The sequence below is a fragment of the Haplochromis burtoni genome, unplaced genomic scaffold (genome assembly GCF_018398535.1).
Source record: "Haplochromis burtoni strain Fernald_Lab_line unplaced genomic scaffold, NCSU_Asbu1 Contig_32, whole genome shotgun sequence".
Taxonomy (NCBI): Eukaryota; Metazoa; Chordata; class Actinopteri; order Cichliformes; family Cichlidae; genus Haplochromis; species Haplochromis burtoni.
In genome coordinates this window covers 1,939,639-1,962,593 of record NW_024582393.1, presented here as the reverse complement: position 1 = coordinate 1,962,593, position 22,955 = coordinate 1,939,639, and the positions used below count along the sequence as shown (strand labels likewise).

The window sequence follows — 22,955 nt, the reverse complement described above, 5'->3', positions numbered from 1 at the left end:
GTGTGTGTGTGTGTGTGTGTGTGTGTGTGTGTGTGTGTGTGTGTGTGTGTGTGTGTGTGTGTGTGTGTGTACACATAAGTAAGCATATGAGAATCAAGATAAGAGCCCTGATTTGCAAATGATTTTCTGCCCCCGCTGCAGGACAACATCCTGCATCATGTGGCAGCGAGTCTATGTTGGCTAGTTTAATGCAGATATGTAACGGTTGCTTGATTGCATGGACCACGGAGAGTTGAGTTGCGCAGTTTAAATGTATGTGGAGAGTTGAATGCACAGTGCTTGGCTAACGAGTGTTTAAAAAAAATGTATTTTTCTAGATTTGGAAACTATTGAGGTGCCATTTAAAATAACTATGAAAACTCCCCATTTGTACATAAATATGTATATGGAGCGCATATGTACACTGAGACACACACTGAACCATTTCTCCTTTACTTGTTTAAAATACTCGTCCAGTCTCAGCACACGCCAACAGCAGCTCTTGATGAGACCGTCTTCAGGTGCATTTTCTAAGTTGGTCCTCCTGACATGAGTTCTTGTTTTTTCTACAGTTTTTCTATGGAAATGAACCCAGGTGTTTTCACAGTTTAAACATAGGTTACTCACATTTCTGCTCACATTTCTAGCGTGATTATTTCCCAATAAAAGTGAAATTAAACATTTCATTTGATTTCACTTATATATTATATTCTAATTATATACATTAGAATATAATCCTATTGGATCTGTTTTCGGAACTGGTGCAACCTCTGGGTGTGTGTGTGTGTTCTTTACGTAAACAACTTTCAGATGAAATCGAATGACTACAAAAATAAACATGGGTCAGTGAGGACGGTATAAATAGTTTGGCTGACATTGTGAGAATTTTTATATATTTTTTTAATTTATGAGGAAAAAAATGCCAAAACAAAGCTGATTTCACAATAAATGAAAGCAAATTTTAATCAAAATAAACAATGTCTCATTTACACATTTTGCTGTTGCTACTAACGTACATTTATCACTGTTTTAAATCGTATTAATAAGGCCGGGGTAAAGATTTAAGATGTTTGTCCTTTTTATTTCAATGCATGCTGACTATATGTGGAGTTTGATCAGCACCAGCTGCCAGTTGCTGTTACAATCAGAATCTAAATTTGTATACGTGTGAAACGCTCGAGTCTGTGACACAACTGTGTTTTGTCACAGTTTTGATGGAAATTTATATATTTTTGAGCTGCAGAGGCTCGGCCTGATATGCAAAGAGCTGGCTCTGTTGACATGTAGCCTGACAGTAGTTTACCCTGGTCTCATTCCTTCACACACACGCACGTATACCAGCTTGGATTCCAGTGTGTCAGTATTTTCTTCAGTATTTTTTTTTATATGAATTGTTATCCTGCTGTCGGAGTGATATTGCTGCAAAGCTCATAGATGGAAGTTTGATGTGAGCGTTAGCTGGACAGAAGTCACAACATGAAACCAAGCCAGGGCCAAGCCTTTAGCAAAATTCACTTAATGACTTTTAGCAGCTTTTTTGTTTTGAATTGTATCTTTTTTTTGCCACATAAAGATTGTGGGTTTTTTTTTCTTTTTGACATTAATCTCTATAAATTTAAAACTATTAATACACAGTATCCATATCCAGATTGTTTTTACTTTGAGAAAATATCTCTTGTGCCAAATGTGTTAATGCAATAAGGTCTTATACACTGTGGAGTTCTCAGCCTTTTCCTGTGATTCGACTCCTTTTGGGCTGAACTCTGGGAGGGCTTCATCTGCTGTGGTGCATCTTAACCCCAAACTATACACTGTAACAGACAAACCGAGGTGAAGCCTCCTGTACCGAGTCATTCAGCAGACACTGTGGTGTTCACCTGTAGCAGATTGAGAGTACTGGATGTAGCAGGGGCAATGTCGACGTTCGATTACGGGGTTGAGTCTTCAGTTAAAATGAGAATGCCTCATAAAAAGAAAATGAATTCTGCTCGTGTATATTTGTCTTCTTACAGGTATTGCCTTATAGTTTTTGCTTCTTTCAATGAATTCATGAGAGAAATTTAAGCTTTTTACTGTTAATGCAGTTAAATCGACTTTGCTTTTTAAATGGAGACCTTCATGTGATCTTTTCTCTTTGTGGGTGGGGCGTAAGCCTATGTGGGTCCTGATTCTTCTGCAAATAAAATATTAAATATTTATTTCTGGCCTTGTTTTTTTCATTTTTACATTGTGTGCACAGTACTGTGCAAAAGTATTGAGTCACTCTCAATTTTATATTTTGCTCTCAAGGAGTCAGACTGGTGTTTTTTCTTTGTTTTTAAGTCTTGTCTAAAGTAGTAGTTCTCCAAGATTTCTGAAGGTCTTTCAGTTTGACTTTGGCCATTGGCTTTTTTTCTTCCACTCATTCTCAGTCTACTCCTTGCCTTTGACCATTTTCAGAGGAATTATTTCTTTTTTTTCTATTGTTTGCTAAGCCACTTAACACCGAGCTATGAATCATTCATGCTCCTGGCTCAATAGATAAACTAATGTATCTTTAGGAACTGTCTTGCTGGTCTCATCAGAAATTGTGTCAGTGGAAGGGTGACTGTCAAGAAGCCATTCTTAAAGAAGGGAAATGGCAAGTAAATCAGTATTGATCTGATGGAGTGATAAATCCAAATTTTACATTTTTGGTTCAAATAATCAGTAGAGGTAAGGAAAGAAGTACAACAGTGAGTGTCTACAGCAGGGGTGTCAAACTCAAATACACAGTGGGCCAAAATTCAAAACTGGAACAAGGTCGCGGGCTAACGTTAATATTTATTTAAAAAAAACTTCAGATATAAGAATGAATCTTTTCTTATGGACTCAAACAAGTTTTGCTGAAAAACTGAATATGGAACAAGCAAAGCTTAATACTAAACAATATATATATTAGCTGTATAATACCAGTAGGCCAGCTCTAATAGTAATTTGGTATGGCTCCACGGGCCAAATGTAATTAAGCTGCGGGCCAAATTTGGCCCACGGGCCAGAGTTTGACACCTATGGTCTACAGCCTTCTGTAAAACATGGTGGAGGCTCTATCATGATTTGGGGCTGCATTTGGTGTTGGGACTCTTTTCAAAGCTGATGAATTATGAATGCAGAAAAGTACAGCTAGGTTTTGATCCATGCAGTACCACCTGGAACGTGTCTGATTAGCAACAACTTTAATTTTCAGTATAACTGATCCAAAACAGTGTTAATGCAATAAAAGCATGCTTGGATAGTGTCTCATTATGGGTTTTTTTTTGTTTGTTTGTTTTTTAAACTTAAAAGTACAAACCCTTGTAAACTGAATTTTCATGTTTCAATGAATTGTCATTTTCCTTGTAACTTTTAAAAAAGATGAGGGTGGGTTTAAAATTTTGCATAGTGATGTACATTGTTCAGAAACTCAGGACTGTATTAAAGTTGGACTGTAAATAGAGTGATGCAGAAGAAATTTTAGTCAACATTGTACAAGCACACACTGTGTACGTTTAACAATTTTTATTTCACATTATCAAAGGGATCATTAGAGTTGGTAGGAAACATTTATGCTGGTTCTACCCTTTCAGCTTACAACCTTAAAACAGGTGTATGTCTGCTGAAATAATAATTAAAAGACAAAAATCTTTAAAAACATTTTAATTTATTCAAACCTTTATAAGAGGTTGATTCCCTGAATAAGTTAAATAATCCAAAATATGGCAAGGCATTTTGGATTCCTGAGGTGAAATAAAACTACCTCAAAAAGTTCAGTAAACATCGATTATGAGCAAGTTTCCGTGTTCCCACTCAAATAAAAAGTTACCAGATCACCAGGTTAATAAACGTGACAAACACAAGGACATGACAGTGCATCTCTCCGGTAAGGAAAGATTCTGATCTGAAGTCTGAACTCGGTGAGAGCTTGAAGCTTGCCAGTGAGCACAGACAGCTGTGGAGTGCTGTCCAGAATCTCCAAGTATCTAAGATGTTGCAGGTGATGAAGCTGCAAGAAATCTTGCTCCGGCACACGTTCATGGCGGATTTTAAGACTTTTGAGCTTTGGAAACAGCCGTGGGATTTCAGCGGTGCGAGTTCCCAGATGTGAGGGCCAAGTGTCTATATGGAGGTGGAGGAGATTTGGCAGCTGCACCGCTATGGCAGCCATGTCCTTTGAAGTGATTCCTGCAACACACAGTGTGAGACTGGTCACGGTGGCTGGAATGGAGGTGATGTACTTATTAACCGGGGGGCCCTTAACGATGATCAGGGTTGAGAGCTGAGGTAGGTCATGCAACCATGTTTTGAGGCGACAAGGAGACAGTGACCACATTTCTGGAATGTCGTGATGTGAGTGCTTGAAGAAGACAGACAGATGTTTCAGGCCAGGCAGGAACTGCAACCCGTGCGCCGGCAATGAAGGATCCATGCAGTCGATGAGCTCCAAACTGGCCAAAGCCAGTGCACCAGCGTCCCCTGAGGGACCTGGACTTGGCTTAGGATCACTGTGACGATAGGTACACAATATATGCACACCTGACAAGGAGAGATGCTTCAGTTTAGGCAGGCACGCGAGTGTGGAGTGCAACATCCACATCGTTTCTCCAACGATGCCCACCTGATGACAGATAAGAGAGTCGAGGTTTTTAAACTGGGACAGCACAGAAATGAATTTACTCACTGATGTGGTAGGGAACATAACGCCACACATGCTTAAGTAAGTCAGCTTCTCGGGAAGAAACAATGGGAATCTGGAAATGTCTAACAAAAGATCAGAGCAACTGCTTCTTAAAACCAGACGTCTCATATTTGGGAAGTCCTTCAAGCAGCTGAAACACTCCTGGGAGCTTTGGTCCATTACCACCGTGGTGAGGATAGGAAGGAACAGAGCGAGCTGTTTCCAGTGTTTCACTTTGGTGCTCTTCATCACTGCGCTGGAGACTTTTCTATGACGAAGAGTGTCCCAGAACTTCCTGTTGTATGAGCCGTTTTTAAAATCCAAAACCACTGTCCAGTTTTTCCACAGAGATCGGTGATCGACAATTGTCTTGAAATACTTGCAGGTTGCCCGGACGTTTAACTTTTCTGTCGTTGACAGATACCCAAAGACGTTATTCCAGACCTCAGGAGGCAGCTTCGAAGGGTTCTGTGCCATCACTTTGCTCTGCGGGCAGATGTCTAAGCGGGCTCGATAACACCGTCACACTAATGCAGTCCCAGAACTCCTTCAAGTAGAGTGCCACAAACCACGCTTTCTGCACGAAAGCTGCCACGGAAGTACTAATAGTGACTTTAAAGTGATTGACACAGAATTCACCCAATAGTTATGAAGGTAACGCCCATAGCTGAGTTGTGATTGGTTATCTTTTTTAATACATATCCCTCCCGCGCCTGTCCTCTTCCTCTTTCTTTCACGCGACCCTACTGCGAGGTACGTTTTTTTTTCTCCTCGCTTGTTAATAAACCGAAATGCTCGGTCTTTATAGGATTAGGCCAAATATTAGTTTTGTATTCGTGCGATAAACATTTAAACCACTTAACGGGATATATTTTGTATATTTTAAACATTCAATAGGTGTCATTTAGCCAAGCGAGGCCTGTTAATAGAGCGCTAGGGTAGCTAAGGGTAGCCGGCTAACCTTAACTATCGGCAACATGTCCGAAGTGTAAAGTATTGACCAATTTCCAAAGTACCGTTAATATCCTTGTTTTTCGTCCTTTATTTACAGATCCATCCTTGTCTTTAAACCAGCTGTGTAGCGATCCTTGGAAGCACTGCAGAGATGCCCAGGGAAGACAGGGCCACGTGGAAGTCCAACTATTTTTTGAAAATCATCGTGAGTACCTTTTAACATAAATGCACTAGGTCTTTGTTTCTGTAGCATGGACACCATAATGAAATTTATGTGACGCACAGTGGTGTATTTACAGCAACTTTTGGATGACTATCCAAAATGCTTCATCGTGGGAGCAGACAATGTGGGCTCCAAGCAGATGCAGACCATCCGTCTGTCCCTGCGTGGGAAGGCTGTGGTGCTGATGGGTAAAAACACCATGATGCGCAAAGCCATCCGTGGCCATCTGGAGAACAATCCTGCACTGGAGAAGTGAGTTTACTGACAACCTTTGTTTATGATGCATTGAATTATCAGTTTCTGTGTAGCAGGTTAGTTACGGTGCAGCTTGTGTCGTGCTGTATTGTCGTTCCCCCTGCTAAAATTAACTTGTTTCCAGCTATCCCTGTCTGTCTACACCCCTCGGACAGCCAGGGACGCAAGGTCTCAGACATCTGATAACTGCTCATGTTGGTAGAAATGATAATCTACTTGTGTAATTTAAGTTTATGCTGTGATTTCACAGGCTCCTGCCCCACATTAAGGGTAATGTGGGCTTTGTCTTCACGAAGGAAGATCTGACTGAGATCAGAGACCTGCTGCTGGCCAACAAGGTTAGAGCCCTTTAATAAAAAAGCTTATAGATAATTTAGATCTTGTCAAAGTGCAGGATAAGTTACAATGCAGCTTTTGCAGTACTGCATTGTCGTTCCCCCTGCAAACAGTAAATTGTTTCCTCGCTATACCTGTCTGCCTGTATCATTTGGCTGCCAGGAACGTAAGGTTTCAGACACCATAACCTGAGTAGTTAAGATCTTAAAGATTTGGTTCTAGCAGAGTGGTCTATTAAGGGTTACCCTCTCTTGTATCCCAGGTACCTGCAGCTGCTCGTGCTGGAGCCATCGCCCCTTGTGATGTGACAGTGCCGGCCCAGAATACTGGTCTTGGTCCTGAGAAGACCTCTTTCTTCCAGGCTCTGGGTATCACCACCAAAATCTCCAGGGGAACCATTGAAATCTTGGTGAGTTTGATAATTATACTGTTGAAGAAACTGTTTTACACACAGGTATTACTCACAATGCTAATGTGTACTTTAAAAAGGGTAAGATTTGAAAATCTCTGCTTCCGCTAATCACTCTGTATGTCTTTGTCCGCCAGAGCGATGTCGGTCTGATCAAGACTGGAGACAAGGTTGGTGCCAGCGAGGCCACACTGCTAAACATGCTGAACATCTCTCCGTTCTCCTATGGACTCATCATCCAGCAGGTTTATGACAATGGCAGTGTTTACAGCCCAGAGGTGCTCGACATCACAGAGGCTTCTCTACATGCCAGGTTCCTGGAGGTGAGAATTGGCTGAAAAAATTTGGCATGAGTTGTATCTGAATTTTCAGTTTCTCAAATGTTATTTTGGCCTCTTAGGGTGTGAGGAATATTGCTAGTGTGTGTCTGGAGATTGGCTACCCCACTTTGGCTTCTGTCCCCCACTCCGTCATCAATGGCTACAAGAGAGTCCTGGCTGTTGCTGTGGAGACGGACTACTCCTTCCCCCTGGCAGACAAAGTATGGTTTTTACATTTTTCATACAGCTCTTGCCATTCTCAGTGTTAACACACGATACTTGACTTGGACTTGAAAGTGAAGTTTTGCATTAACAGAGAACTAATGACATCCTTCACCCTCACAGGTCAAAGCCTTCCTGGCTGACCCATCTGCATTTGCTGTCGCAGCACCTGCAGCAGCTGCTGAGACTGCCGCAGCTCCAGCTGCTGCTGCTAAGGAGGAGGCCAAGGAGGAGTCTGAGGAATCGGATGGCGAGATGGGCTTCGGTTTGTTCGACGAATAAAATACAGCGAACAGAACCACATCTAATAAGAACATGATTCAATAAATAATGCAAGATCCATGTGCTGGTGTTGTCTCTTTATTAGTACAACTAAAAGGAGATTGTAGTAGTCTTTGTGGTTGAAAATGACACTTTGTAGTTGAAATGGAAAGATATAACAAGGGGAGTGAGTCCTTTCATAAGAACATTTCAAAAGCAAATGGACTGTAGACGTGTAGTCATCGTGACAACTTGAACTGTAAAAGCTCATACATCCAGAATTGGCGCACTGCAGAAATTGAGCACTAATTCCTAACGGGTCATACAACCGGTTCCAAATGTCTGGAGGCCTCCGGCAACGTCGACTTTCTGCCGGAAGCTCATCTGACAACATTTCCTGTTTGGGCGTGTCGTATTTCGGAATAAAATGTTTGAGATGTGTCGTTTCATGTTTACATTAGAATTGTTACATTGAGAAAATAGCAACTCCAACGCATTTATTAGTTTGAAACCCATAATACTAAGTGTAAATGTTGTGCGTTCACTTGCATTTCGAGGTTAAAACTAAATTACTGCCTTGTACATCCGTTTGACAGCATGTCATCTGCAATACGTCTTTGGAATGATTTACTGTTGCCAGTTCAGAAATTCTTGAAATGAAATCTACACCACCCTCTACAATTTAATAAAAAAAAATCCGGACTCCAGAGGGTAATGCAATTGTCAAAGAAATAAACTTAAAAATTACTGTCGTCACAACATTTTTCCAGTAAATACTCATCTCATTTTATTTTGAAAGCTTTGGGCCGGAAGTTGCATTGCTTTGGCGTGGCTGGAAAGAAATAGACGCGCATTCAGCTAGTGGGGCGAACCTCTGCTATGGCTGAGGTAAGTGTTTTTGACTTATTTGATCTGAAAATACTGCGTTAGATTAATCTTTAATCGGATTTACACGTTTGGTGAGGTTTGTTGCTTTGGGTAATGATTAAAGCTTAGATTGCCATATTTTCTAGCGACGGTATTGGTCGTCAGCGCAAGCTAATATTTTTTAAGCTAACATTAGCCCATAACCGAAGCGGGTGTTGGTTTGAAGTGTAGTTTTTGACAATTTCCAACATTATAAATAGTTATTTTCATCATAGGGTCATAAAAAAAGCCAGCTGTTACGATGACTGTTTGCTTTTAGGTTATGTAATGTAGTGTGTGTTTGGTTAACGTTGGATATTAGTATCTAAACTCTGTTCGGGTAAACAGAGTTTAGGTGTTGTTAGCTTACAACAGATGCTTGCTTTTCCAACCATTCTGCTCATTAAATTAATATGCATAAGAGTAAATTCTTTGTGTAGACCCACAGCTTACAGGACCTCCAGCAACCAGCTGTGTCCTCCAAGGTGTTCATCCAAAGAGACTACAGCTCAGGCACCATATGCAAGTTCCAGACCAAGTTCCCCTCAGAGCTTGAGTCAAGGGTATGTACAGAGTTAACCTCCATGCCATGGTTGTTTCCTCACTGCTTTAAGTTTATGTTTTTAAAACTGCTCCTGTGGTTTCAGATCGATAAGCAGCAGTTTGAGGAGACCATTCAGACGCTAAACAACCTGTATGCAGAAGCAGAAAAACTCGGGGGGAAGTCCTACCTGGAGGGCTGTCTGGCTTGCCTAACGGCCTACACCATCTTCCTCTGCATGGAAACACATTATGAAAAGGTAAAACAAAAAAAAGGGTTCACATCAGAGTCTTATGTTATGGGTCACTGTACCTCAAATCATTGTGGAACTTCTGCTGAACCATAGCATTATTTTTTGAATTGTATGTTTCAAGGCATGACAATGTATATATATGTATATAGTGATTTCTGTGAGATTTTACCTTCATATATCAAATAGAACTATTTGAAAAACGTTCTGTCCACATTTCAATTTTTGAGGCATGAATATCTCAGAATATTATCTTTTAAAATAATGAACCCAAGTTTTCATTCCCCCCTCCCCCCTCCAAAGGCCAACTGTCTTGGAGTAGTTTTATAATATAGGTTGTGTTTAAAATGTACTAAGAGGTTTAACAACTTCACAAGTACAGATGTAATTTTTCTTGTGCATGAAAATAAATTTAGCAACACAAATAAGAGGGCATTAATAGCTTGTCTCACGCGACTGGTTGTTGTGTCTACACGCACTGGGTAGTCCGATTAAAGACCCTGACCTTAAATGCCTCTAACCCAAACCTAACCCTGATAACTGCTTCTTAGTGTATTTTAAACTTAACCTGAATTAAATGACTTCTCTAGGGCAACGTGCACACTTACAGAGTGACTGTTAAAAAAAAAAAGAAAAAAAAAAAAGATGGAATGACTCTTACATCGCCCTCTTTCTGTGCTCAGGTGTTAAAGAAGATTGCCAGATACATTAAGGACCAGAATGAGAAGATCTATGCTCCCAGAGGCTTGCTGCTGACTGACCCCATAGAGAGAGGCCTCCGAGTTGTATCCTTAATTCAGCTGCATGCTTACTAGAGCTAAGTTCTGTTATAACAACAGTCATCATGCCCCACAAACCACCAACCCTTGGTCTATTTATACCTATATACTCAAACAGCGTATTTCTGTCACTTTGTGAGCACCTGAGTTACACATTAAGTCAAATATAAATGTTTATTGACTTTATTGATTTCATTTTATATCTCTACAGTAGTTAAGTATGCTTTTGTTCTATAGACAAAGGTGGATTATCTTCAGTTACTCTACCCTTTTTTAAGAATCATGTGAGAATTGTAAGCTGGAGTCATGTGGCAGTGAATCTGGTTAAATTGTGTTGTATATTGAATGAATTGAGAAATGTTGGAAAAATAAATATAAGTAAAAGTAAAATCAGTGTCTACAACCTGTAGATTTTAATAAAAGTACTGATATTTGTGGCAGTTGTTTCAGAAACATTGCAAAAAGAAATCTGAGTATATTTTATGCATTTTTGTTTTTTGCCCCCCTCCTAAACACAGATTATTTTTGTTGATCACATAGCACTTTGTATTGGCCTTAACTTGTTCTCTTCAAGGTTGAAATTACCATCTTTGAAGACAGAAGTATTGGCTCTGGAAGATAAAAGAATCCATTCAGGTGCAGCTTTGATAAAGATTTGACTTCCCTCCACTGTGTTGTTCATTTCTATTGTTAAGGAAATCTTTATAATTCAACTGCATAATATAAAATAAGCCAAGACAACACTAGAAATGTGATTTACTTTCAGTTGTAACAGGGTTCTCTCTCTCCCTCTCTCTCTATTGCTCTACTCTGTAGGTTGAAGACTCCTTATCTTTCTGACAGCACATAATCAGAGTCCCGCTTCACCTAAATGTTGTATAGGATTTTGATCTGATCCTCTTTTTCCCCCCCTGTTATTTATAAGTGCTCTACTTTCTGCCTAACCTTATATGTTTATAAATGTCTTCATGTCTTTTTATACTCATCATGACCTTAGTTGATAAAGACCAGTCTCTATGAATTGTGCCATTGTGTTAAATGCCATTTTTGATTATGGTAGTTTTGTGTGATTTGACTTGTGTGCTTTATAAAAGACATAAAGTAAAAAAAAAAAAAAAACCCTCAAAAAACATTACTGCTGTAGAAACAGGTTGGGATGGAGTTGTTGGTATGGTTTTGGGTAGTTCTCCACACAATGTGTTTAGCCACATTACGGTTGTTGGCATTGATGATGCAGATGTTCTATCCGTGTATAAATGTCACCTTTTTTCTTGTGCTGGAGCAGATCATGTCTTTTTCACACTTGCATATTATTGGGATTTGTGAGCTGAAGTTGGGTGACTTCCAAGATGGAGCATGTTTACCTTTTTAATAAGATCACTTCAATAGTAACATGTCCTTCTCCTTCACTAAAATCTTCCTGAATCGTGCTCATCAGCCCTACATATTTGTCAAACTTCCTGCAATGTTGCAAACAACATCCCCTTGTTCACAATCACCAAACAGTCCGTGATTGCTGTATATGGTGTTCGGACAACTGGTCTACTTTTCTTACAATTATTATGGTTTATCTAAATAAATAATAATTTCCTGAAAACTGTTGGGCTGCTGTTGATTAATTTCAGAGTACGCATTTATTACACATTTTTCTTTTAAAAGAGAATGAGATGTGATATTTTGTGTTTGACACATTTCACTCACGATAAATATGAAAACTTTTATTTTGAAGTAGTCAGAGCGGAAGTCTTGCTGCGTTGGTCTGACCCAAGTCAACGTTTGTTTCCGGAAGCCAAAGGATACTAGCTACCCTGCGACTTTTATTTGTAGGCGCTTTCCCTTGTTCGAGCTCTCCATCGTGCTGAAACTACAACAAATCAATACTGTACGCTTCAGCCTCAGCTGTAAGAGTATTCGATTTAATATTCACAGTTATTAACCATAGCTAGAAAGGCGGTTAACATTAGCACCACTCATGAATTAATGTTAAGCAAAGAAAGCTAGCTTTGGTTTAACTTTTAATTGCACATGTAAACACCGAAGATGCAGCTAGTTTTACGTGTTTGTTTGGCATTAGCAAACGCTTAATATTGCCTTGTTCAAGTTATGTTGCTGGCTAGCAGTGGTGATCACTGTCACTTTTCATTTTGATTTTTAATTAGGACGAGCGAGGAAGCTCACTTCACCCTGTTGTCAGCAGGACCCGACTTTCTTTCTCCGTCCACCCTGGCGTTCCCCTGTTTCGATGGAGTGTATCTCCCAAAACAAGAAAACAACTTCTTGCATCATGTCCTGGATGAGCTGGAAACATACCAACAGAAAAACAGCCACAACAGGTAAAGTTAAGAAAGATGGAGCAACCCGAGCAGTTTCATCACATGAAGTGATCACTTCCTTCTCGGTTATAGTGATTTATTAGTGAACCTGTTTAGTAAACATACACAGGTTAACACTGTGTAAACAAATGGCACATGTGTTGAAACTCCGGTTTCCTACATTCTAAAGAAAACGAATAGGATAGAAACAGACAGTCATGCCTGATTTTCACTGTGCCTTTTGTTTCATTAAGGAGATAATAAACACAGGCACGGGAAATCAAAATATCAGATCAGAAATAAAAAAAAAACAACAATGTAGAATACTGGGTATCATATTCAGATTTTCTACCACGGAAGCCAGTTGTCTCGATTTGCTTGAACCTCAATTTTTTAATACATTTTTTAATTCTCTTTCTTTACTGAGCTACATTACTGTAACCATTTTCACTCATGCACTTGAGCCTAGACACAAACACAAAGTGAGTTCAGAATCACTTACCCTAGCACTGGCAGTCAGGATGTGATCACACGAAGATGGTTAGCAGCCTGCTGAGTTAACGCAGAGTTTACCCTGTGCGTGCACATTTACTGATAACTGTACTGGCCACAGAAGGGCTGATTTTCCAAATCAAGATTAAACTATTAAACATGTAGCGCTTTGGTCAGTGAGACTGGGAAAAAGTTACTGTGTTAATAAGTTTGGCCTATTTGAGGCCAAGAAAATAAGTGAGCAAAAATGCTGAATCTAAGTTAACAGACCTCAGAACAGAACTCTGTCATTAAAACATGGAAGAATCTGATGCATTAAAATCAAGTAGTTTGATAATTCAAGCTTAAAATTCAGTTTTTATTTTTTCAGCTGCAGCCTCAGTGTTGTCTGCCAATCTGAGAATAAATGATAAATATAAAAACAAAATTAAAACGTAGCTTAGTCTATTTGGTTATTTGAAATAAGGTCAAGTACTATTAGGTGCTCTGCTTTACAATCAGATATTGACGCTTATACATAAATATAATTGTAGTTATAAAACAATAATTAATTATATCAATAAAAGTCAAGGAATAAAGTTACATATGGGAATCTGTATTCAGTACCGTTGTTCATCGGGGAAACCCAAAGTCATTAGAAAAACTTGAGACCCTCTTAGTGTCTGTGCACAGAAATCCGAGGGATCTTCCTGGAATGGTGACACTATTTTCTGGAGAACTGATTCTTTCCAAAAGATGTCAGCGTCTGCATGTCCAAACTGTCAAGTAGTGTTTCAATTTAGGGTTATGGGGTGAACTGGAGCTTTATCCACCTTCCACTGGGCGAGGTGCACTGTTGATGTGTTGCCAGTCTAATACATTGGTCGTGCATAGAGACAGACAACTATTCAAACTTAAGGCCAATTTAGAACCATTCATTAACACAGCATGTATACCGTTAGGCTCTGGGTGAAAGCTTAAATACACCTATACAAACACAGAGAGAACATGCAGTGTGCATTTTTCCTGTCCTGTCGCCATGCTAGCCCCCCAATCCTGGTGTTTCCAAACAATCTGAGTCCATAGAATTTCCAAAACTCAATTTTAGTGCTCCTGAAATGCCAGAATAGTATGGGAGCTCAGCATAAAATCAGTTTTAGCCATTATTATGGGGTTGAACTTTGGTTCATAGAGGCAATATTAAAAAAAAGGCACTGCAGCTATGAGAAAAATGTCTAGTCATCATGAAAGCATTATTCTAAGTCCCCAAACTATAATGAGCCTGTTAATGGGTCTAATAAAAACTGTTTAACCAAATATTGAATTGCAAAGTTCTTTCAGATTTTTATGTTAACAGTTTACTTTGGAGTTTTCTGTGATTGTGTTTGAAATGTATGTTTTGTGTGTTTGTTTATAACACATCTTTAATGTGTACTGTGATCTTTAAGCCTAATCGCTCCAAGAACTATGTGAATAAAAATGCTGCTGTGTTTACTTGATCAAATAATGTCTGCTGCCTTGTGTGTCCCTGTCCAGTGTGCTGCTGTTTCCTCCCTTACCCAGCAGACTGCGATACCTGATTCACAAAATCATAGAAGACCTGCCAGAGCTCACCACCTTCTCAGTAGGGGAGAGCTGGTGCCGTAGGGTGGTGGTCTGCCCTTGTGAGCTCAGGTTTGTTGGCCAAACTTTGGTCTGTATGTCTTATGCATTTTTGAAAAAGACGATTATTAACTTTAAGAAAAAATGTTTCTGTAGGAGTGAGGTAGAGGAAGACAGCGACTTGGAGAGCAACAGCAGCTTGTGTGAAGAGCCCCTAAGTATTAGGGAAGAGAGGGAACGCAATATCAAGCCTAAACCTTCAATCCCACCACGAAGCCGAGCACCTAAGAGGCCCGACAAGCCCCTCTACATGCCACGAGCCGCTCGAGAGAGGCTGTCGTTACGAAACTCACAAGGCTCCACAGCTGGCTCTGAGTCATTGAGTTCAGCTTGTGTTGATAGAAGCTCTGTCAACAGTTTGTCTGACTCTTGTACTTGTCCTGAATCTATAGAAAACACAAAGCACTCACTATCTAAACAGGAATCATTCCCCAGTGTAGCAGACAGAGTCCCTAAACTGTCTGCAGACAGTTCAGCAATGTGTCCTCATGAAGAAGAAAAGTTGGTGCTCAGGCTGGATGAAGATGAAGCTTCAGTCTTGGAACAGACTCAGTCCCAGTTTGCTGAACTGACTGTGGAGGAGGATGAGAAGGAGAAGGACGAGACTGCAAGTGTGTCACGCAGTCTCCAGACAGAAGACGCAAGCACAGACAAAGATGGTGTAACTGCAGAGGTCAGTTCTCACAGACTTAATTTCATGGTGTGGATGTATGCATACAGTCTTTTAGTGTTGCTGTACTTGCTGCCTTTTGGATTAATCTGTGCATTTCAGAAACTTAAATATAATGGTAACATTACATATATGTGTTTCTTATTTTAGATCAAGGCACATCTAAAAGAAGGAGTCTCTGTTGCCATTGAGCACGTCCACAATGACTACTCTATGTATGAGAATGTTTCCATCGACTCAGACGACTTTCGCCACGTGATTGAGATCTATGACTTCCCGGTTATGTTCAAGACCGACGACCTTCTTGATGCTTTCTCAGAGTACAGGTGAGAGATGACACACCTGTTCACTGCTCTGTCCCTTTGTTTCCAGTCATATTTTATTTTACAATGTGGCCCACGTACCAGTGAAAGTTCTCTTTGTGAAAGGAGTTTAATGACACATTTAATCCCTCAGATATTTTAATATTAAAAAAAAAAGGAAATATAATTTCAACAACACATCTCAGTTTTTCTGCATGATAAAGAAATGCTGCTTTGGGCAAAAAGTGTAAAAAATAAATATGTATGAATGTTACAGAAAAAGTTCTGTTAGGTGTGCAGACGGCCTTTTAATTCAAATGAAATGAAATGAAAATGATCATTTTTGTTACAGAATGTCCTCTTTTTAAAAAAAACAAAACAAAAACCCTTTGAACCTGCTATAAAACCCATAAATTTCCACAGTTGATAGTGAAAAAAACTGGACATTTCTGTTATTCAATGGTTTGTCTATTAGTTATTTACTTTGGTATAGTATGAATGGTCATGCATGAGGTCTTTATCAGTGGGAAAAGCTATAAAACATGTGAAAACACAGTTAAATGTCTAAAATTTACGTCCTTCTTCCCATTTTCCAAAGCTGTCCAAGATTGCTAGGCCAGATTGGCTGATCCTGGCCCCCAGACCTTATGTTTGACACCCTTTGTCTAGAGTGTTCTGCTGTGAAACCATATATAACCATATATAATTCATTGTACACAACAAATCTGTCAATGCTTTCAACTGTCACCTTTAATATGAAACGTACATGAATGTATATATTCTAAAAATGTCACTAAAAACTGAACCTTAATATGGTACAATTACACAGGTATATATTACTTTAGCTATCTCAGTTTTCGTTGAAACCGTCTGATGTAAATCCAGAAAATATCTCACCCTCAACCGACTGATGTGGCCACAAAATTGCTTAAAGTGCTCTCTGTCTGCCTCAGTGATGGTGGAATGAAGATCAAGTGGGTGGACAACACACACGCTTTAGGGATTTTTTCCAGCGAGTCAGCAGGTGAGTGCTTTGACTGCACGATGAATGAGATGTTGGGTTTGAGGTTTAAAGCTTATGATGTGAATAAAAAAAGAAATGTGTCTTCTTACAGCACTCCATGCTCTCTCTATCTGCCACCCACTGCTAAAGGCGCGAGCACTGGCTGATGGGAGTAAAAAAGCTCAAGGCAAGGCCATCAGACGAGCAGGTGGGAGATCCATAGCAGCGATATATAATGTATAATATGGCGTTTTTATTTTTTTTTTAACAATATGGTTGTTTATGTGCCTCCTTCCAGAGTTCATCCAGCCAGTGAAGGAACGTCCGAGGACAGACTGTGCTGTTGCTAGGCGGATGGTAACCAGAGCCTTGGGCATTCAGGGGCGAGGCAGAGTGCAGCGATATTGAGGAGTGCCAACATCCACTACAGGTGAGCGCGTTAATAACAGCGACAGGTTAGGTTTTAGGTTCCCGCAGCTCACATGTTGGAAATATTTTTATGACACAGAAGCACTTGTTGCTTGTCAAGCATTTCATTTTATTGAAAACGTAATGCTTTCCCACATTCATCCATGCATACAAAATAAAAACAGACAGCAACCAACAAGTATCCTTGAATTGCCACATTTAGAAAAACAAAATGTACAAAACCACGAAGAGGCATTTTCACATACATGTGTGGTTGTTACAGCACTTCCACAATGTAATCAAATTCCCTGATGGTAATAATTTAACACAACTCAGACACCGATAAAGAAAGGGAGAGGATGTGCAGAACAAGAAGATGAAAATGTGTGTGTGGTGTGAATAAATTAAAAATATTTTCAGAAATGTATGTGTCAAGTATGTGAAAGGCTCTTTGCAAGATGTTGGTACATTAAGTGCACGGAGGCTCTAATAGAAATTTTAAAATGAATCCTGTTTTCAGTTTGTTATAATGAATCCCTCTGAGAGCAGGAGTTACTTATCAGACATGCTGTATCCACAGATTGTAGCACATTGCTCTGCAGAGATAATCATAGTCATGTAATGTATTATTATTAAAACTGCTCACAGTTTTGAGTCAGTAATTCCTTTAACTATTTACTGTTGAGGCAAATGTCTCTCGGTTCAGCTGCGAGGCAACAGTACAGGCTGTAGCACCAGATTAAGCACAACACTATTTTCACCCGTTCAAACAGAGCTCAGTCCAAGAGTCGTGGTCTCTCATGTCGTGATTTTTCTTTGGTTTAAAATGTTCTCCCAAACACTGGAAACTTTTACGCAGGCGGCCCTCGTTGGCATGGGTTATTTAACGAGTTACCTGGCTACAATCCTCATGGCATCTCTCCTGGTAAATAAACATCAGATCAAATCTACACTGTACTAACACTTTTTGAACATCTGAATGCAGTTAATGGTTTAGTAAGCAAGCATTTCATTTTCCCATTGAGTCATTGTTTATTGTACCAGATGAGCCCAGAGCTCACAACAATCCAGCACTGCTCCAAGGAAGCACATCTGCCCAGGCCCCCCTCTAGTGGTTGTCAAATATTAGTCTGCACCCCCCCATCCACCAATGCTGACCTGTCCTTCTCAGGTCTACCTGTGAGAAAGCTGGTTGGTAAGCAATCCAGGAAACGTTTCCTCCGTTTCTGAACTCAGTGTGCCACCTGTTAAGTCAGACAGGAAGAGGACAGTGAAGAGATTAGCAACAAAAGCCAAATGTTCTAGTTAAAGATCTCCTTATTAAACCCTTTATAAAGCTCCCGGGTAAACAGATGAATGTTAATTAAAGACAGTAAAAATTGCTTTAAAATGGATAAAAGTGCACCATTTGTTCATGAACGGTGATGTAATGTGATGATAAAGTGATAGCACAGCTATAAAAAAAAAATCCAGTTTGTGATTTTTTTTTTTTACACTAAATTAGTAAAACTTTTGTCTAAAGGCAGACTTTGTCCTTTTGTATTTCTACAAAAAGGTCCAGCAGAGGTCTGCCCTCCTTTCACTTCCTTTCCTTTCTCTGAAGAGACTCAAAGTGGCCATGTTTGAATCAGTGACCATGCTGAGTGATGACTGCTCACCCTCACTGATCAGCACAGCAGGCACAGTTAAGAAGAGGCCTGAGAGTTTAATGCCCATGCCGCCATCATCATCATCCATCATGAATGATCTTTGAGCAGGAGCTGCTGTGCTGTATTTGAAGCTGACCTCTGACCTTTGTACATTACTGCGGTGGTGCCTCTTTTTCACTGTTAGCCTGACTAATAATGCAATTATCATAGTGATTTCAGATGGGAGGCATATTTTGATTTTATTGCATGCTGACTCAGAACCTGAAATTTCTTTCAAGGGTGTTTGATTTCCAGGCAGGTTTTTTTTTTTTTGTTTCAGATTAATTGGAAGGATCCATGGATGGATGGGTGTGTTTTTTTTCCCCTGTTCTCGCTCTGCTGATGCAGGTGATGATTTTGTTGTGTAATTCTACAGAAGTATTCATTCCTTTTTAACTTCATTTGAAGTATCTCAGGATTTGGTCAGAAAAGTACATTGTGTATAAGAGTAATGCAGATCCGCTAACAAACAGATTTCATAAATAAGATAAAACACTATTTGTTTTTTTAATTCTAAGATTTTAAGTTTCCGTTTCTGTTTTAAAAACACTTTTTTTTAAAGTTGTATAATAATAGATTGTTACCTGTGTAATTAACACACAAATACTTAAAGTATAAAGTTCTTCACATTACAGGAAGCTTTGGTAGGGAGCTTTGACACGTTCAGTGTTACCTGTTCCTCTAATGTTATGTTGGCTTGTTTTAATGCCATTTTTGTCACTGATGTCTCATCAAACATCTCCTGTTTGTAAAATATCAAAATGTCATTGAGAAACTGTCAAAGTTTGTATTTAGTAAAGGTTCTACATAAAAAGGAGGCTTCCTCTGAAATCATCCTCTGTGCCTGTGAGTCAATTAAATCTAAATCTATTGAATAGTTTCGGTGCTAAAGACGATTCTGCACAATTCTGTGAAAACAGGAAAACTACAAGTTTTAATGTCATATTTTATATGACATAAGAAAAGTTTTTATTATGTAGACCTGTCCTGCACGATCCCAAAGTTAAAACTGCTGACTATGCTGCTGTGAACTGGGCACTTAAACATCACACAGATACAGTAGAACAGTTATTTTTATAAATGGTCAAATAAGGTTAGGAGAAGGGGAGTTAGCATTTAACGCTCAGACTATTCAGGTGCAGACTCTTTGCGGCTGAAAACCTCAGTATTAAACTGAGTTTGTTTAAATGTAGACCTTTCTAAAGTACAGTCCCAAGCACCACTATTTTTTTTTACTGAAGAATATTTCGTCTTTAATGCAGAGGGTAAAAAGATCCCTTTTACCTGTATGACAGTTATATGTCCACATCCGATGCCCATCGTATCGGGAGCGGCACTTCATTATGTTGTTAGTGTAATCTGATTCCGCGACCTCATAGTTTGGGTTAATTACAACCTGGAAGAAGGAAAAACAATGGTTGTTAAAGCATTTCTCTTGACACATTTCAAGTCTTTAATTAGTTTTTATGAGAACCAAATAACACAAGTGTAAAGATCAGCAATAAAATAAGATGATAATAGAATGACTGATAATGCACAAAAGAGACTGAAAGAGTTCATCCTTCATCTTAGATACTATAAATCTATGCTGGGCTAAATTTGTTCTAATATAAAAGTTTGACTTTAACCAACTCCTGCTCATTTGGTTTAGAACAGCAATCAGAGGCTCCTTGGGCTTACAGCCAGAAACAGGCAGATGCAGAGCTGTGGAAACTGTTCGTGCCTGTTTGATCTAGCAGACTCTGCTGGCTGGAGATGAGACATCTTTCCAGCAGCAGATGTGCCGTGTGGACTACAACCAGACAACCACAGCAGACGTTTTACCTGCAAGATGTAGTCGCCGGGCTTCACGTCTGTGATGTCGATCCACTGGCAGTCAATGTCATGCCTGTAGGTATCCCAGCAGCCAACAGTGATGCCCTGTGCACCGAAATTTGCACACTCGTACCTCTTTTGAATTCCTGGATTAGGAAAAGGTTTCAAATTTTGTGATGAGGTCACGCTTATACAGCCCAGTAAGCTCATTTCTTTCATTAATTAAACAACATACAATAGATTACTAATATTATTGTATTTGAATGTATAATTTGCTAATATAAGGAGTGTCTGTATTTACCCTCATCACAATAGGTGTCTTCAAGACAGAAGCTGGCCTTGTGGCCCTCTGCCACTTTAGTGCCGTTCAGACTCATCAAGTCATAGTGGGTGAAAACTTCCATACTGTGGTAATGCCTTGATTATAAAAAAAATAAAATAATAATTTCACACTAATATAAATGTTTGTAACATTTACACTTTTATCTAGTAGCTTTCCTGTCAGATAAGTTTGGCTTCCTCTGAATTTTTACAGGAAAAAGCAAAAAGTTTTCCGTTTGCACATATCTGTTCCAGATGCGTCACCTGTGACAGTCGTGCCAGACCCACGACTGAGGTGATGCCCGCGGTCTGAAGTCTGACTGGCCATTGTTGTGGATCTGGGAGGAGAAGCGAAGAAGGCGGCGGTAGGAGCTAGGGTCAGCTTTGTCAGCACTGCCGGACAGACAACGCTCTTCATGGGCACACTGCAGAGCATACATGGGTCTGTCCTCCAGATACGTGGTCTGCTCCACAACCTGAGCATTCAGGACCAAGTCAGGGGCCGCTGCGAGCAACAAGGAATCGTGCTGATTTAGAGCATGAGGGTGCACAGAAACTTACACTGAAACTTTTATTACATTTATATTGAACAGCTACAAAACTACAAGTGTTTCATTCTTTTTAAGTGACCCAGTCACAACCCTCAGTCAGCATGTATTATACCAATGTCCTCAAACTATTTTTCAATTTCCACAATAAATACTTTAGAAACATAGCTTCTAACCCATGTAAGGTTCTAAATATATATGTTATGGTTTTCTGCAATTTCTTACTCATTGTACAAGAGACCCCAGCAGCAAAGCGTCCACCTCCTTTGGGACAGACAACATGTTTCCCGTGATGCAGGCACTGCTCCAGAGTCAGCTCAGTTCCTGAACACCTCACCCCGCTCATCACCACAGCATCAGCTGATGAGTCTCCTTGCCAGTACCATGTTTCCTGTTATAAGAGAAGCACAGGAAACACATTATACACTACACAGCATCAAGACTGATGCAAAGCTTGATACCCCTGTGTTACTGTTAAAAAGTTCAAAAACAGAGCTTGGCTATAACAAAACTCTCCAGCAACATATCTACTACAGTCCTGGATCTAACTACAGTCCTGTATGTTTGTTTAATCTATACAAAACTTACTGCTGCTAAGCTATGCATATACAGCTAGGCTCACTTCTTTCTGTTAGCTGCAATCAAACAGATCAGCCTCCTCAAAGTGTTGTGGAAACAACATAATGTTATTTGTCCTCCTGTATTTAATTTTCAGACTTGCCATACCAGGTGTCCCACAAGCTAAATGTAGTCTAATCAAAGTATCTAGTACCCACACAGGGAGAGATGCTCTCTTATCCTCTCACGCCTGACTCAGCCTTATTACAACATTTTGCAGACCACAGGGAAAACCTTCTGTTAGGAAAACTCATACTTTCCATCATCTACCCAGGAAGTGGAGGAGTCATGAGAAGTAAATTAAGCTGAGGGATATGGATGTGGGAGTATTTGCTGGTGGGCTGAGGAGAAGGACAGACATAAAGCTGTATAGCTGTAAGCTCAGTGTCATTCTTTCCATCTGGTGGTGGGGTTTGCCTGGAGAAGCAGTTAAAAGTCAGACAGGAAAGAGGCTCTAGAGGGCCAGAGGTCCTGCTCTGTGATAGCAAAGAGTTAGTCATCTATTACTCTTAACACAATAACCCTTACGTAATGATAACTTACAGCTTTCGGTAATAAAGGGGACATGTTGTTATAATGCCTGGACTGGACTAGATGACTTGGCATAGATAGGCACACTTTAGTCAGATAGCCCCCCTGCTGCTATAAATGCACCTCCCCATGATTCACACACATACTTTCCAGAAGATTTGAAACCACAAATGCAAAATGCTTTTAAACAGAAAAATAAAAAACCTAAGAGAGGTCTTAACACATCTCTCACATCATATTGTAAAGGGAGTTTGGGGTCTTCTTTAAAAATCAAGAAGGAAACGTAAGCAGGACAAGAGTAACGCTAGGAAGTAATGCCAGGGGCTTTACTGGTGGAGCGTCCACTAAACTTCAAACAAAATAAATCAAGCTCCTTCTCACCGCTTCCCTGCCCTCCTGTGCTCACTGTGTGCATTTGATGTTTGTAAGGAAGTGATGTCTTTCTTTTGCCCTCAGGGATCAATAAAGCTCAAGCTTATTAAAGTGAGAGTTAATGGTA

At 39.8% G+C, this 22,955-nt stretch overlaps 5 protein-coding genes and 1 non-coding gene across 7 annotated transcripts in view; 4 read left to right on the top strand and 2 right to left on the bottom strand.

Annotated features, from left to right (window-relative positions):
- Positions 1-3,607: 3,607 nt before the first annotated feature.
- LOC121814278 lies at positions 3,608-5,253 on the bottom strand. The gene is made up of 2 exons (XM_042219393.1): positions 4,683-5,253; positions 3,608-4,591 (listed from the first exon to the last, which is right to left on the bottom strand). Exon 2 carries the CDS (start codon positions 4,568-4,570, stop codon positions 3,812-3,814), a length of 759 nt encoding a protein of 252 aa, XP_042075327.1. The 5' UTR covers positions 4,571-4,591; positions 4,683-5,253; the 3' UTR covers positions 3,608-3,811.
- Positions 5,254-5,289: 36 nt separating this feature from the next.
- Positions 5,290-7,712, top strand: rplp0 (ribosomal protein, large, P0). Its single transcript, XM_005918609.3, has 8 exons — positions 5,290-5,404; positions 5,703-5,810; positions 5,905-6,080; positions 6,334-6,421; positions 6,682-6,828; positions 6,966-7,151; positions 7,229-7,369; positions 7,494-7,712. The coding sequence occupies exons 2-8, from the start codon at positions 5,757-5,759 to the stop codon at positions 7,650-7,652; spliced, it is 951 nt and encodes a 316-aa protein (XP_005918671.1). The 5' UTR covers positions 5,290-5,404; positions 5,703-5,756; the 3' UTR covers positions 7,653-7,712.
- LOC121814281 lies at positions 6,472-6,601 on the top strand. The gene has a single exon (XR_006054249.1). It is a non-coding gene; the product is annotated as a small nucleolar RNA SNORA63 (small nucleolar RNA).
- A 656-nt stretch (positions 7,713-8,368) lies between the features above and the next one.
- golga7 (golgin A7) lies at positions 8,369-11,704 on the top strand. The gene is made up of 6 exons (XM_005918605.2): positions 8,369-8,519; positions 8,978-9,100; positions 9,185-9,337; positions 10,012-10,113; positions 10,682-10,743; positions 10,924-11,704. Exons 1-5 carry the CDS (start codon positions 8,511-8,513, stop codon positions 10,727-10,729), a joined length of 435 nt encoding a protein of 144 aa, XP_005918667.1. The 5' UTR covers positions 8,369-8,510; the 3' UTR covers positions 10,730-10,743; positions 10,924-11,704.
- Positions 11,705-11,795: 91 nt separating this feature from the next.
- On the top strand, positions 11,796-19,457 carry r3hcc1 (R3H domain and coiled-coil containing 1). 2 transcript variants are annotated; one of them, XM_014332496.2, is made up of 9 exons: positions 11,796-12,008; positions 12,267-12,440; positions 14,427-14,564; positions 14,649-15,225; positions 15,373-15,548; positions 16,478-16,548; positions 16,640-16,735; positions 16,826-16,957; positions 18,904-19,457. In XM_014332496.2, the coding sequence occupies exons 4-8, from the start codon at positions 14,803-14,805 to the stop codon at positions 16,933-16,935; spliced, it is 876 nt and encodes a 291-aa protein (XP_014187982.1). In that variant the 5' UTR covers positions 11,796-12,008; positions 12,267-12,440; positions 14,427-14,564; positions 14,649-14,802; the 3' UTR covers positions 16,936-16,957; positions 18,904-19,457. The 2 variants fall into 2 exon arrangements, with proteins under 2 accessions (XP_014187982.1, XP_005918668.1); XM_005918606.3 differs by having other exon boundaries at positions 18,491-19,457.
- loxl2a (lysyl oxidase-like 2a) overlaps positions 16,951-22,955 on the bottom strand; it is a 25,540-nt gene continuing 19,535 nt past the window's right edge. Inside the window, exons 9-14 of the mRNA XM_005918608.2 lie at positions 21,533-21,698; positions 21,024-21,264; positions 20,740-20,855; positions 20,448-20,584; positions 19,908-20,019; positions 16,951-18,179 (exon numbers count right to left, since the gene is read on the bottom strand). Coding sequence (XP_005918670.1) covers positions 18,109-18,179; positions 19,908-20,019; positions 20,448-20,584; positions 20,740-20,855; positions 21,024-21,264; positions 21,533-21,698 — 843 coding nt within the window. The 3' untranslated portion in view covers positions 16,951-18,108. The remainder of the gene's footprint in view (positions 18,180-19,907; positions 20,020-20,447; positions 20,585-20,739; positions 20,856-21,023; positions 21,265-21,532; positions 21,699-22,955) is intronic.